Below are 16,848 nucleotides of genomic sequence, written 5' to 3' on the forward strand. Positions count from 1 at the left end.
ATTTAATTACACGGCTTGTTGCTGCTCTCGTTCTGCCACAGCTGACATTTCCAAAACTGTTGATTTTCTTTTTTTCATAAGAACATCGTCAAAGTGTTTTGGTGAGTTGAGACATCAACCTTACTGAGACCTTCACCTTTCTTTATTTTCAGATATTGTGTGATGTGGTGGCTTGTTTTGTGTCTCATTATTGTTTGGCTGCTAATTAAGGAAAAAGAGACAACTGAAGGGCGTGAGTTAAGTTAATTAAAAGAAGTAATCAGCAGCAAAAACTGGTCACTAATTAAGAAGATGGTTAGAATGAAAACCTGCAGCCACTGCGGCCCCTCAGGACTGGAGTTTGACACCCCTGCCCTATACTCTGTTTAATGTCTCCGTCTCTTAAATGGGGCATTCCGGTTAAACACCGTTATACCTAATCTTCTTATCATCAGTTGTTTTACAGCAACCGATCCTTGACTAGATGTATTTCCTTGTACATCTTAAGAATTTTTCTTCTTCATTTTGTTACTGCTCACTTCCTAACGTGTTAGCTGCTTAATATATCTGCAGCTGTGAGAGTCTGGGGAGAAGTTGCATTTTCTGCAGCTGTTCATCCATTTACAATTAGTGTTAAACCAGCACAAGATTCAGGTTCCTGGTTCCCTGAAGAAACTTCCACCATTGATGGATTGACTGATAAAAAAAACTTCTCAGACAAGAAGAGTTCAATTCACACAGGTAATGCCCACTTGACCCTCCTTGACAGACCACTTGCAATGTGTCTTGTCTGTCTTGGTGCTTTATGAGCAAAACACTGGCAAACTTTAGGTATATAATGAAACCCTCAAACCTGCTGCTCCCTTAAAGAGGGTCTGCTTAAATTGGGCAACTCTTTCTTCTCACTGTTTGAAATGTGCTATATTTTAAATCATACCTTACATGGGCTCGCTTCCCAGATGATTACCGTCTTTGTAATATGTTTTTCCCATTGCTTTGGTCCAATTACTAATTTAGCTCAAATGAGTGAAGGTGGGTATTTTCTAATTCTTCCTTCCTTCCTGCAAACGTCTTTTGAATCTGTATAGAAGATGGTGATGGAGTGTAATATTTTAGATAAAACGTTAAAAAAAGAATCAGTAAAGATTTGCTGTGAAAACCAGTTTCCTATGGACTTTATGAAAATTGAAAAGCACACTGGGTAGTGCTGCTGCCTCCCATGTCTAGTATTCTGGGTCAGAACTCCTGGTAATCACCTGTGTGATGTTTGCTTGTTCTCTTCTTCCTTTGTGGGGTTTCCCTCTCATGTCAAGAACGACATGCAGAATAGGTTCATTGGTGATTGCAGATTGATCCGGTGTGATTTTGACATTAGTGTGTGTGAGTAGGACCTGCAATGGCCTGTGAATCAGGTAAGAAAAAGACAGGTCACGCTCTAACTCAAAAAGAAATTAAATGGTTAATGGTTCCTGATTTCTGCACAGTGCTATAGCAAAAAATAAGTTCACATTTTAACTGTGGATGCATTATAGAGTGTGATAGATGGCCGGGGACCTGGCCCCACAGGGAGGCCTGGAGAAGCAGGGGACTGGTAGAGGGGCAATTCCTTCCCCAGGACACAAAAGGGCAGCCATCTTGGATTGTGTGGCTGCCACGTAACTGGAAAGCCTTAACCCTGTGTCGATCTGTGGCGAATGCCAGGGGGCGCCCAAAGAACTCAGAAGCCTTGGACCGCAGCACTTACACCACACCAGGAAGTGCTGTAGGGAGATCATCAGGGAGCACCTGGAGCACATCCAGGTGCATTACAAAAGGGGCTGCCTCACTCCATTCAGACAGCCAGAGTTTACGAGGAGGAGTGGAGGTGGCCTGAAGTGAAGGACTAAGGACTGAGTATAGTGTGATGATTTGGGCACTGTGTGTGTGTCACAAAATAAAGGGTGTGTGTTTTGAAGACATCTGGAGTCCATGTCTGACTGTGCCGAGGCTGATCTCTTACAAAAGGCTTAAGTGAAAGTGGTGCTGGTTGAATGAATATAGGCTTTAATGTGTGGAGTTAAGTGTGCCCGTTGATCTAGTCTCTTCTCTCTGTGCACCTGGAATTACCGTTTTGGAACCTTGTACTGGACTAAAGTGACTCAATAAGACCGTTGACTGGACGAGAGAACAAAACACATTAAAATATTGTTGAAATAATTTGTATTATCAATCATCTATACAAAAAAAGGGGCAAATCTTCACAGATATCGTCAGTTTTGGGCGCAAGGTAGGGAACACTTTGGTCAGGGTGCCAGCCTAGTGTCTATAGCCTATCCCAGCCAGCAGAGGAGGAAAGCTAGGAACAAACCCTGGACAGGGGTACACTTTTGTAACAGTTTAATGCCCCATGCCAATTGTTGTACTGTTAAGCAATGAAACCACTGAGCTCACCCAAAGCCTGCTTTGACCGTCTCTCTTTTTAACACGTGACACTTGAGCACAATTTGTCTTCTGAGTTCAAGAAAACATGGAGCAGGCAATCCACAGCTATAAACTGATCTGAACAGCACTGTGTGCTCATCCAGAGCGGGGCACGGAGAGAATGTGGAAACAGACAGCGAGCAGACAAGGACATGAAGTAGCAGCAACCTTACCCACTGCATGAAGTACATTTCCATGGTCCATTCACTAACATATTTTATTCTTCTAGCTACTGTATGTTTACAAATTAGCATGTATTGTTTCATGAGGTAATTATTTTTATTTGCCAATTCCAACTGTGACTCTTCCATCCATTGTTTGTCCCATTCATCCATTTCCCAACCTTAAGTGTATTTTTCAGTGAATTTGTACTTTTGTCGTTCTTTTCGTTTTTTTAACTGCTCAAGCAAAAACTTAAAATAAGGAAAAAAGGTGCTGCCCTATATAATGTACTATATTCATCCACAAATATCTCAAATCAATAAGTGGTATGTATGTAATTCATAGGTGTAGGAAGGGTGCACCCAAAGCTTGTGATCATATTGGTTTTGCTTTATTTAGCAAAAGTATCTGATAATAGGGTAAGCAAAATTTACTTGACAATATTTCTTAAAATAAGCTAAATAACCTTAAATACAAATTTACGGATAAGTCAAAACACAATTAAATGGCTTGACATAAAACTTTTCACTTTCTCATTTTTTGCAGTGTGGTAATGTTCAAAAGATGATAAAAAATATTTAAAGGTTAAAAAAAAACAGTCTATTTAAAAAAAAAAAAACAGTGCAATAAGGGGTGGAAAGTTATCTTAAATAAATACACAGAGAATAAACAGGACCACTTTGGCATCAATGTGCAAAAACGTTTCCTCACCACAGAGTGGGCCTCCGTGCTCATTTTGCATACTGTATGTAACCCTCAGTACTGTTCTACTTTTCTGATGCTTCTCACTCTGGTTTGGTAAATGACTTGTTGAACACAGGCAGCGTGCTTATGGTGGTAAAAAGATGCAGAAAGTCATGTAGTATACAGACACAAAAAATAAATACATAAAAAAAATAATTGGATGTTTTTCTGAAGATATGAAAATGCAAAAATGGATGGAAAGACCTTAAATGGAGTTGCACCTCTTGGCAATTTTCCCTCTCTTTCTGACAAGGCTGGGAAAATCGTAACATTACAAATGGACAGACGATTTCTGTTTTATTGCTCTAATCTGGCCTAGCACAAGTGTGGATGTCTGCACTCATGTGCTCTTTAAAGGGCTGGCATCAGTTAGGTGTTGTTTCCTGTTTTGCCCTTCATGAGAGTCACTTATACTTTTTGCACAATTCAAGGGGCTCCTGCTCCTAAACTGGACATAGCTGGTACCTGATAAGGATGGATTCTAATACACATGGACATGATCCCAGTGTGCATGATTTGGTTTATAATTAATGCAATTAATGTCTCTGTATATTTGTGCAAAATGTTGCAAATTTATTAAAACAAAGCCATGGTCTGCTTTTAGATTCTGTGTGTTTTACTGACACATACATACTGAAACCCATCTCTGCAAATATTCCTACTGTATACAGCACAAGTGCACATCTGCTTGATGCCTCCGGAAAACAGGCATAGTCAAAATCTGTGTTATGGAGTCCGGTTAGGAATGAAACTTTAAGAGTGTACCAGTATGTCATTAGTGATAAGACATGCATTGACTTTTACAAACACAAACACTCTAATCAAGCTAGAAATTAATCTGGCCCTGTTTCAACACATTAAATAAATCTAAATGGTTACTCCAAGTATTGATTTCTGTTTCAGTACTGGCCACAATATCCTTGTGGAACTTCTTTATATATGCCCCTTGAAGTAAAATGGAAGTAATAAATGTGCAAAAAGATGCAAAACATTATTCAAAACAATGCTATTATAAGTTTAAAATAGTGTAGAAAAAATGTGTGTGCCTAAATAGATATAGATACAGACATAGGTAATTCTTGATTAGATTCTCCAATTGCTACAAACCGTTCTTTACTGAACATAAACACATTTTCTTTCAAACAGACTGAAAATAATTTGAATTGTTATTCATTACTTTTTCAAATTGAAGGTCATACTGAAAATTTGGATTAAACAAATGATTGCAGTACAAAAAAACACAAAGTACAGTGCTCTTACTCTAGATAACCTGCATTACCATATCAATGGTTGAGAAACAGATAAATATATACTGTACTGCAGGTATGCACACAGTTTCCTTAAACATTCCAAAAACATACAAGTTAAAAGAATTTGTTTCTGGAAATTGACCAGGACTGAGAGAATGTACCTTGTGGTCTAGTGTTGTGTTATATGTTAGAGCAGTGTTTCCCAAACTCGGTCCTCAGGACCCCCTGTGGCTGCAGGTTTTTGTTCCAACCACATTCCTAATTAGTGACAACACCTGATAGCACTGATCTCATTAAATTAGCTGTTTTGTTTTCTTTTATTCTACATTCAGAAAAGCACAGCAGCATGATTTTTACATTTAAAAGACATTTAGAAATATTTCTGCTTTTGCTATAGATTTAAATGCTTAACTCTCTTTTGTTGATTTCATTATACTTTGCCCTTTCTCTATGCAGTTTTTCCCTCTTCATTGTATCTTAATAATAACAATTTAAAATGAGCAGAGCAGACACCCAGGCAAACACTGAATAATCAAAGGCTGCAAGTACTTTAGCATCAGACCTACTAATTAGTAAATAATGGATTAATTAAACAATTAGAACACCTTGAAAAGTAGAATGAAAATCAAGATGAAAATACTGTTAAAAAGAAAAAAAAACAATTATTCCTATATAACTGCTTGGTACATTTTAATATTTTTTTTTTTTAGCAAACTTAGTTTTCTAATTTCTGTATTGTTCTCTAATCACAGAATTTGGGAAATATCAGTTCACTTAATTAGCCCACGGGTTCAATTTAAAACAGAAGCTGGTTGGAACAAAAACCTGCAGCCACAGGGGCTCCTCAGGACTGAGTTTGGGAAACACTGTGTTAGAGTTTATCTTGTACCTGTGACTGCAGGTGTAAGATCCAGTTCTCTGTTTAAAGATGTTCGGCAAAGAACAGATGGGTGCATTTAATATTTTGTATACCCAATCTGACCGACTGGACATTACTAAGATGAACAGCTTACATATAAAGAATCAGAAAATTTAATTTGACAACTAAATTCCGTACGTTTGGGGCATCAAATGGCAAAGTGGAGGCTGTTAGGCTAAGACAATGTGAGACAGATGATATAAGGAAATAAACCAATCAGCCACACCATTAAAACCACTGACAGGTGAAGTGAATACTTAATTATTATCCATTTACAAAAGCACCTGTCCGGGCAAGGACCATATTAGGCAGGAAATGAACAGTTATTTCTTGAAGGTGATGTATGGGAAGCAGGAAAAATGAGCAATCATTAAGGATCTCAGCAGCTTTGACAAGGACCACGTTGTGATGGCTAGACAACTGGGTCAGAATATTTTCAAAACGGCAGGTCTCATGGGGTGTTCCTGATATGGAATCACCAAAAGTGGTCCAAGGAATGAAAAATGGTGAATTGGTGAAAGGGTCATAAGGTCACAAGGGTCATTGATGCAAGTGTTGAGCAAAGGCTATCCTGTCTGCTCCAATCCCACAAAAGAGCTACTGTAGCACAAATTATGGGGAAAAAAAAGTTTCAGAACACACACTACATCACAGCTTGCTGCTTATGGGGGTGTATTGCTGGAGACTTGTCAGAGTGCCCATGCTGACCCATCCTCTACTGGATCAATGGAAGAAGGTGGTCTGGTCTGATGAATCACGTTTTCTTTACGGTCATGGGGACAGCTGGGGGCTTGTGTGCATTTTACCTGAGTAAGAGATGGAAGCAGGATGCACTATGGAAAGAAGGAAATATGGTGGATACAGTGTGATGCTCTGGGCAATGTTCTATTGGGAAACCTTGGGTCCTGGCATTCATGTGGATGTTACTTGGACATGTGTCACCTACTTAAAGATTGTTACAGACCACATACACCAAATTCATGGAACTGGTACTAGAATTCCCCAATGACAGTGGCCTCTTTTCGCATTATAATGTGGCCTGCCACACTGCAAAATTGTTCAGGAATGGTTTAAAGAACATGATGGAGTTCAAAGTGTTGGCATGGCCTTAATATACCCTAGATCTCAGTCCAATTAAGCATCTGTATGATGGGCAGGAAAAACAAGTGCGATCCACTGAAGCCTCACCTCATGCCAAAAGGTAAATTAGAAAAAAAAAAAATGGTAAAAAAAAAAAAACCTAAACATTTAAATATACAGAAAATAATATAAAAATGTTTGAACTTCTTAGAATAAAAAATGTCATCTCATTTAACAATGAGAATGGATAAAAGAAAGAACTGAGCAGTAAGTGTTAAACGGTTTGGAATAAAACCTGCAGACACAGTGGTCCCATCAGGAATAAACTTGGAAACCAGACTCCTTTTGTATGAAAAATGTATACTAGTGTGTAACAGTGGTAGTCATAGAATGTTTAGAAAAAAAATCTCTATGAATTTGCATTACAAAATTATAATGTAAAAAAAAGAATTTCCATTAAACATTCCACTAATAAAAAAAAACAGGGATAAAGTTTCATGGTAGGCAAGGATGCATATAAATCAAATGAAAATAAAAACACATACAATGCATTATTAACTGTATAAAGCACTTTACTTTTAACTTGTTATGGTTTGTTTATGAAGAAACACATGTTTGTGTACTACTGGCTATTTTCTCTGTCTCTGTATGGTTTCAAGCAAGAACAAAATAAATAGACTAAATATCCAAAATAAAAAAAATTCAAAATGTGTTAACTGTGATAAAGTTCATATGAATTTGTAATTTAAGGTGTGTAATAGTGTCGCCTTTAGCTGTCATCTGCTTCCAGGTTTATATTGCTCCCAAATTTGGCATAGAGCTGTACTTTGAGGTCAGAAAGAACTTGCTGGATACTTCCTACTTTTTCCTCCAAATCTCTGATCTCTTCTTTCAATGTTTCCTGTAAAATAAGAAGTCCAAAAACATCGACTATTAAAATAGTTGCAGCACAAAATAATCATGTACACCACAATCAATACAGAGTCATTAGTGTGTACAATTCTGTTCTGCAATAAAAAAAAATCATAAATGAAGTAGAAACTGGCAAATAGAATCTTCCACTCAGTGAAAAAGTGTTTTTCTTATTATGTGAATTTCCCCTTGGGATTAATAAAGTATCTATCTATTCTTTAGCACTTCATGGACAGAGTCATTGTAATAACCCATATGCCCTAGAGTAAAGATATAAACAAGATATGAAAGTTAAAGGGTGTGGACTTGAACCCGGACACACACAGACAGACATCATAAGTTCACCACACACCCTTTATTCATAAATATTTACAATTAATAAAGTCAGTGCACTTCCCAGTGCCTCCAGCACCGTTTCCCCAAATGTTCAGGCCTCACAGTCCTTGTGCCTCTCTCTTGGGCGCCTCCAGTCCTCTTCCACCCGACTGAAGGGAGACGGCCCCTTAAATAGGAACCCAGATGGGCTCTAGCTGCTTCCCGGCACTCCTCCGCAGACACGCCCCAGTGTGGCGGAAGTGCCGCTGCGCCCCCGAAGCCGTCCGGGTGTCCCCTGTCGTCTTCCCCCCAGCACTTCCTGGTGTGGCGGAAGTGCTGGGCTCCAGGGATATTCAGGCATCTGGGCGCCACCTGGCGGTGGCCACGGGTCCTTACAGGGCTGGGCTTCCAAGCCCTTTACCCGTGGCCCCCAACATAACCAGGGTGGACGCCCCCTCGTGGTACAAGCCCTCCTCCGGCCCTCCTGGGCATCCCGGCCGGGGCTGGGGTAGCCAGGTCATTTACAACTTTAAATATTAAAGTGAAGACTTTAAAATCATCTGTAAATTAACTGTAAAAGTAAGACAGACTGTTAAAGAACTGAGCTACTGAATAAGCTAATATTTCCAAGTTCTTTTTTATGATACCTGTAGCTGATGTGAATTAAAGAGGGATTTCCAGAGAATGACAGGAAAGCAATGCAACAGTCAGCTCTGCTTGAAATACATGGGCAAATCATGTTCTGCGTGCCTTTATTAGGAGAATATGAAAAATGACTGATGACTGCTTTAATTTTGCAAATTTTTTTCTGGACCAAATTGAAATCAAATGGAGAAGTTTCTAATGTGCTTTACAAAGTACTGAATAGAGAAAAAGAATTTTAGGCAGGCAAGTAACACCCAATCACTCAATCTATTGCAAAATACTGAACATTTAATTTAGCTCTACTACTATTCCACAAAAATTGGAAATCACTGACATGACATAAGCCCAATATTTAGTGGAATGAGGCTGCAGGGCCATAACATTTATAAAATGAAAATGTGGTAAAATGTTCATAATGGTAAGACTAGACTAAAAGGAGAGGTGGGAAAGCAGGCCCATTGCTAATGCAAGTCCTTGTACCCAAATCCATCAGTAGAACAGAGTAAACACTGCCCAATTCCAATTTGCTTCAAACCCAACATAAAAATCTGGAGTTCTATAAAGCATATAAAAGTCAGAACCTAGATTTTGTCCTTAGACAACAGTAAATTAATCAGTCATTAACCAGCAGGGGAAAGGTTTTAAAATAGGCTGCAACATGAATGTAAACTAACTTAATGAAAGTTGAATGAAAACACTGCAGGGAACAAACTAAGAAGAATGAAATGACAATTACAGTCAGGAAATTACTTTTCTTAATCAAATATTTATTGAAAACAGTATGAAATAATCTAATGTGCCAAAATCCTCTAAAGAAAACTGAAGTAAATGGTGTGTTAATCCAAATCTTATTTCCACCTTGGCAGGACAAAGTAAATATGATAGCTTTTTTAATTAATTGGATCATGGCCATCCTTTCACTTCAGTATAATGGAAGTGAAGTTAAGGGAAAAAATGACCCATAATCTAACAAAATCTACACATTGCCACTTCAGATTAAATTTTTTTTTAGTGTAAGGGCATGCTGAATCTAAAATGTTTTCTGAATACCCAAGGTGCTTAAATAACCTTAGGAACAAGATTCTGCAACAAATCTGGACTCAGTTTAAGAAAAAATATAAACTGGATTATCCTTTGCGACAGATGGCCGGGACACCCCTTCACCACAACTGCCAGGGGGACTAGGGTGGGGAGTCTAGTATCTCCCCCGGATGCTAGATGGCAGCATCCCTGGATTACAGCAGTGCCTCGGACTCCCCCAGGGCTTCATGGAGGTTGATGTTCTGTGCAGCTCTGTGGGGTTCCGCAGGCGCCGTCAGGGGGTGATGCAACTCGAGCGGCTGGCCCCTTTTGAACACTGATTTCGCCTTATCCGGAAGTGCAGCCGGAGGTCAGCAATCAACCACCTGGAGCACTTCCGGGTGCCTGATAAAAGGGGGCCAGCAATCACCACTCAGCAGCCAGAGTCGGGAGGAGGAGGACTAAGCTTGAGGAGGAGTGGTGGTAGAAGAGAGAAGTGTGTTGTGTGTCTTTGCTTGTGCTTTGGGACTGTGTTGGGCCTGTGGGACACGGGGAAGATGTGCCCCACGGCTGAAGAGAAAATAAAAAGTCTTTCATTTCATACATGCCTCCGTGTCCATCTGTGCCGGGTTGGGTGCTATATAGCACCTTTATTACACCTTTCAAGTACCCTCTTTAAGCCCTACAATCCTCATGCTATCTCTGCATCTTGCTCAACAAGCTTCACTTTCATTCGGGCAACTTTAATTATCAGGGTCATTATCTTTAAATCATGGTGGATTATGGTGTACTGCAGAGCCAAAACATCTTTGTTAAACTGTGCCTAATCCTTTTTTAAGAGCAGCCAATTCACATTGTATATCTGCATGGTTGTATTACTTGACTCTCCCATAAGTTCACATCATTATGTGATTCTGATGATACAAATTGAAGCTTCTTTGGAGTGGATTCTTTGCCTGATGATAACATCTCACCAGAGAAATATTACGTAGCACCTTTAGAGCGACTTTGTTTGGCACAGAACGACTAAGGCCAGGCAAAAGCCAGCCATCACCATGAAGCATCATTCAATTTACTTCTTACTAAAAAATATTTATTAAGTAAAAACCATTATCCCCTAGAAGTCAAAAACATTATTTACAGATTTATTTTTACAGGTTGAGAACATTTAAGTTAATTGACTTTTGTTTGATCACTTTTGTTAGATATTTTCTAACCTAAGGCTTTGCAAGCTATATAATGTTTATTGACTTAATTACAAATAAGAAGGAAAATCTCTCAAATTAACTTTATCAATTTAGGACTATTTAAACTATATAGCTGGCTAGTGAGGTGTTTAATCCTCTAATGTTGTTATCTCCAACAAACCTAACATATGAAAAAGTTTGGGAACCCCTCTCAGTCTGCATAATAATTTACTTTCAACAAAAAAGATAACAGTAGTATGTCTTTCATTTCCTAGGAACATCTGAGTACTGGGGTGTTTTCTGAACAAAGATTTTTAGCAAAGCAGTATTTAGTTGTATGAAATTAAATCAAATGTGAAAAACTGGCTTAGAAAAATGTGGGTCCCCTTGTAATTGTGTTGATTTGAATGCATGTAACTGCTCAATACTGATTACTTGCAACACCAAATTGGTTGGATTAGCTCATTAAGCCTTGAACTTCATAGACAGGTGTGTCCAATCATGAGAAAAGGTATTTAAGGTGGTCAGTTGCAAGTTGTGATTCCCTTTGACTCTCCTCTGAAGAGTGACAGCATGGGATCCTCAAATTAACTCTCTAAAGATCTGAAAACAAAGATTGTTCAGTATCATCATTTAGGGGAAGGCTACAAAAAGCTATCTCAGAGGTTTAAACTATCAGTTTAAAAACACAGAAAAACACAGGAGCGGCATATATGCGCAGGATTGAGAGAATGGTTACAGACAACCCACAGATCACCTCCAAAGACCTGCAAGAATATCTTGCTGCAGATGGTGTTTCTGTACATTGTTCTACAATTCAGAGCAATTTACACAAACAACATCTGTATGGCACGGTGATGAGAAAGAAGCCTTTTCTTTACTAATGCCACAAACAGAGTCGATTGTTGTATGCAAATGCTCATTTAGACAAGCCAGATTCATTTTGGAACAAAGTGCTTTGGACTAATGAGACAAAAATTGAGTTATTTGGTCATAACAAAAAGTGCTTTGCATGGCGGAAGAAGAACACTGCATTCCAAGAAAAACACCTGCTACCTACTGTCAAATTTGGTGGAGGTTCCATCATGCTGTGGGGCTATGTGGCTAGTTCAGGGACTGGGGCCCTTGTTAAAGTCGAGGGTCGGATGAATTCAACCCAGTATCGACAAACTCTTCAGGATAATGTTCAAGCATCAGTCATAAAGTTGAAGTTACGCAGGGGTTGGATATTCCAACAAGACAATGACCCAAAACACAGTTCGAAATCTACAAAAGGCATTCATGCAGAGGGAGAAGTACAATGTCCTGGAATGGCCGTCACAGTACCCTGACTTGAATATTAACGAAAATCTATGGGATGATTTGAAGCAGGCTGTCCATGCTCGGCAGCCATTACATTTAACTGAATTGGAGAGATTTTGTATGGAAGAATGGTCAAAAATATCTCCATCCAGAATCCAGACACTCATCAAAGGCTATAGGAGACGTCTTGAGGCTGTTATGTTTATAAAAGGAGGCTCAACTAAGTATTGATGTAATATCTCTGTTGGGATGCCCAATTTTATGCACCTGTCTAATTTTGTTATGATGCATATTGCATATTTTCTGTTAATCCAATAAACTTAATGTCACTGCTGAAATACTACTGTTTCTGTAAGGCATGTCATATATTAAAAGGAAGTTGCTACTTTGAAAGCTCAGCCAATGATAAACAAAAATCCAAAGAATTAAGAGGGGTTCCCAAACCTTTTCATAGAACTGTATAATGGGAACCTCGAAAATTTATGTCCCCCTGCCTTGTGCACTATACTTGCTGGAAGAGGTTCCAGCATCCTGCAGCCCTGCTCATGATAAAGCAGGTTAAACATTGGCTGGGTGGATTACTATTTTTATTATTGTTATTACGAGTAACGAGGCACTGCACGATAACGTGCAGTGAATACACTTGACTTGAGCATTCCTAGTTTTCACTCTCCCTGTACTTTTAAGATTAGTTTGCTCAAAGATTGATGCGATTGCTGCTTCCTGAGCAGCTCTTCTTTTCTCCACCCTAGCGGCCCGCTTCTTCTCCTCTTTCGCTGGCATCTATTCGCATTAAAACTGATTTAAGTGTTTGTGTTGCAATTACTTAGTACGTTTTCCTTAAATTTTCACTTAAGCTGGCCCTAAAGTCTTCAATCTGCCTCAAGAATGATTTAAGATATGAAAAGGGAGGGGAAGTGATGCTGAAGGTGGTAGGGATTAGAACGGCGCCCGTACACATGCGCCACATGGCCGTCCTGCTGGCTGCTGCAGATAGTTGATTCTACAACAAAGTAAAATAAAGTTAGGAATAACCTTGGAGGTCAATCATCACCCTGAAAGCGGATGGAAGATGTTGCGTAGTGTTTGTGTACCAAAGTTCAGGTCAATCGGTCAAATGGTTTGCGAGCTACAGGTGATTTAAAATCCTGGACAGACAAACGGACAGCCATGGTAGCATATTATATAAGAAGATATATATGATTTTAATTTGTTTACTTATGTATTTACTTTGTGTTTTTGTCAGTTGTATGTTTAAGCTTTATTTTTGTTTTTTTTCCTTAGCTATACAATAAATTTGTAACACCGAACTGTGCTTTACTTTAAATTTATTACAAAAAGCAATTACACTTATAGGCTGCACACTTAGGCAGACAATGCAATGAATTAAACTTTTAAAATGCTTACATTGTAAACTAAAACAAATACTCAGTATAATGAAATATACCCCACCCCTCCCCCATTCCTTGAGCCAGAAGGCCAGGAATTGGAAAAAGCGGTATTGAGAATGAAAACACATAGAAAAAAGCAATGAAATATACAGTGCCCTCCATAATGTTTGTGACAAAGAAACATTTTTTTCCTTGATCTACTACTATGCTCCACAGTGTAAAATTACAAGTCAAACAATTCTGATGGGATTAAAATGTACATTGCAGACTTTGAGGGTATCTGCCCTCACTTTTTATACACGTTCCCCACAATTCAGGGCACCATATTTTTTGGGACATAGCAATGGCAGGTATATTAAAGCAGTCTTATTTCTTACTTTGTTGCATATCCATTGTATGCAATGACTGTTTGAGGTCTGTGATTCATGGATATCACCTAGTGCTAAATATTTTGTATGGGGATGCTTTGCCAAGCCTCTAATGTAGCCATCTTCAGCTTCTATTCGTTTCAGGGACATGTCCCCTTACCTTTTCTCTACAGAATATGGAAGGCATCCTAAATTGGATTTAGATCGAGTGACTGGCTTGGCCATTCAAGATTGTTTCATTTTCGAACTCTGAAAAACATCTGTGCTGCTTCAGCAGTATGTTCAGGCTCATTATCTTGTAGGATGAAAAACCATCCAATGAACTTAAGAGGCTTTTACTAGAACCTCAGCAGATTTCTATACACTTCAGAATTCATTGTGTGACTGCCATCAGCAGTTACATCATCAATGAAGATAAGTGCGCCAGTACCTATGGCAGCTATACTTGCCCAACCAATTAACACCCACAGATGAAGTGTTATGGTTTGGATCTTGGATGGTTCTTTTTCGTCTCTACACTTTGCTCTTGCCATCACTCTGATAGAGGTCCATATTTGTCTCATCTGTCCACAAGACCTTTTTTGGCATAGCTCTCATCCTCCTTTTGAACAATGTCAACTATAGAATCCACAGGTAGTCTGTTGGTAGAAGCCTAAGTATCTTATGTCTACACTAATGAAGCAATGGAACACACCTGAGTAATCACAAACACCTGTGACACCAATTGTCCCAAACATTATGGTGCCCTGAAATATAGGGCTGCCATGATTACTCAACGTAATCGATGACGTCGACTACAAAAAATTGTCGACACGGATTTTTTATTGTTGACACGTCATAAACAGAACCTTCAACAGAGGCTCCAGTCACAAAGAACCACATTGGTTTTTGTAACTGCAATGCACTACATGAACATCTGGGGGCATTATCATTTGTTATTGTTTGTCAAGACTGCACACAGTCCTACCAAAGAAGAACAACATCTGAGGAGAAGAATTTAGAGGAAAATAAACGTGGTTGCAATGGCAAGTTGGATAGAGGAGGGGGAAGGAGATGGAAAAAAAGAGACAGAAACTTTCTAAAGTGTGGGAGCACTTCACCAAAAAAGAAAAAAAAAGTTGCATGCAGATTATGCAAAGCGGAGCTTTCTTTTCACGGCAGCACCACCGCGATGCATGAGCATCTGAAATGCAAGAATCCTGGAGCCGTGATGCCGTCGTCTCTTGAGAGGTACGTTTTAGTGAGTAAAGTTAGGGTCACATGTTAATGTTGATGTTTGTACTATAATGTGTATACCAAGGTTTCGATAATGATAGTTTAGTGAATATAATTTCAGTTATGTTTGCTAAAGTGTTTGGAGCTATAGTAAACGAGTGAATAGGAGTAGCTGAGCCGTCCTAGTGTTTTTTTTTCTCTTCTTTTTTCATATAATATTTGAGTTCATATGAATAGTAAACCATTTCTAACTAACGTTAGGTAACTTGTGTTTTGGAGCATATCAGTAATTAGCTTGTTACATATGTTTGTCCGTTATTTTTTATTTTGGCATAATATAGTACATGATGTGATAAACTACAACACTTCCTTCAGAGTGTGATGATTAAAAGATCTTTCTCTGTTGCTCTTTATGTTTCAGTGGTACTAAGCAAAGGAGTGTAGATGAGTTTATCCTGAAGAGAGGCCCTTGCACTACTCAAATGGCTGAAGTGTTTACAGAAAGCACTTGAACATAATTGTCAATGACATGTGACCTATATCTATGGTTGAGGATCAGGGCTTCAAGCAGATGACCAACACATTTCATCTAGGCTACACCTTACCCTCCAGAACTGATTTTACAAAGCTCATTGAGGGAAAGTATGAATCTGCTATTACTCAGGTGAAAACTGTTCTTAAATCAGCCAAGAACAAGATTGCCCTGACAGCTGATGCCTGAACCAGTGTTGCTACAGAGGCTTATCTTGGTATCGCTTGCCACTTTATAATTGATGATTGGAAGCTCATTAGCTTCAGCCTCACAACTATGCCATCAGAAGAACGACACACTGGGACAAACATCGACGCATGGATTGAGCAGGCTGTTGAAAAGTTTGAGATCCCTCCAAGCAAAACTGTGGCAGTTGTTCATGACAATAGCTCCAATGTCTTCCTGGCTGCTAATATCTTGCAGGAAAAACATGGGTGGATGTCTGTCCGCTGTACAGGCCACACTTTGCAGTTGGTGATCAATAATGCACTGAAACACCCTCAGATCAGTAAAGCACTTGGAGCAGCAAGGTGTCTTGTAGAGCGCTGTAAACGAAGTGAACTGGCTTCAAGGTAGCTGAAGACCAAGCAGAAACAGATGGGGACCCAGGAACACAAACTTGTCCAAGATGTCTCTACCAGGTGGAACAGCACTTATATGATAACTTGCCTCCTGGAACAAAGATGGCCACTGACTGCAACTCTGTCTGACCCAACAGTAACACAAAGAGTGAAACAACACCTAGACCTCAAAGCTGATCAGTGGATCATTTTAGAGGAGCTGGCTAAAGCTCTCCAGGACTTTGAATGTGCTACTGTCTACTTGAGTGGGGAAAGCTATGGGACTGTCTCTGCTCTGCCTTCACTGGTCAAAGGGCTTCTGAAATCCACCATACTGCTTATGATACAGCTGCTGTGCAATCCTCTCAGACAGGTGCTTCAGAGGAGATCACTGCACATTGGTCAAGAGAGGTCACCTTAAAAGATGATGATGATCCAAACAAACTGATCATTGCAACTGCACTAGACCCACGTTTTCAAAAGTTGAACTTCCTGAAACCAAAAGAGAGGTTCAGTGTTCAGAAAAAAATACAGGCTATGGCCCTCCAGTCCATGAATGGGAGTATTACTCAAAACAACCATCTTACCAAGGGGCACGAAGAAGCAACAGGACCAGGTGATGAGGGTGCTTCAACTTCAGTTGAGAGAACGTCAAACAGATCACTACTAGCTCTTGATTCATTGCTTGGATGTGACTCAACAGACAGTGACAATGAGAACACTGAAGAAGATGCTCACGAACAATTGATCACTAATGAGGTAAGATTTATTTATTGAAATAAGAATAGTGCATATTAAATATGTCGA

General features: G+C 39.3%; 1 protein-coding gene across 1 annotated transcript in view; it reads right to left on the bottom strand.

Moving 5' to 3' along the window:
* Positions 1 to 7,145: 7,145 nt before the first annotated feature.
* The window catches only part of pfdn4 (prefoldin subunit 4), a 28,531-nt gene continuing 18,828 nt past the window's right edge, over positions 7,146 to 16,848 (bottom strand). Inside the window, exon 4 of the mRNA XM_039735455.1 lies at positions 7,146 to 7,495. Coding sequence (XP_039591389.1) covers positions 7,364 to 7,495 — 132 coding nt within the window. The 3' untranslated portion in view covers positions 7,146 to 7,363. The remainder of the gene's footprint in view (positions 7,496 to 16,848) is intronic.

This window comes from Polypterus senegalus, chromosome 14, assembly GCF_016835505.1.
Source record: "Polypterus senegalus isolate Bchr_013 chromosome 14, ASM1683550v1, whole genome shotgun sequence".
Classification (NCBI taxonomy): Eukaryota; Metazoa; Chordata; class Cladistia; order Polypteriformes; family Polypteridae; genus Polypterus; species Polypterus senegalus.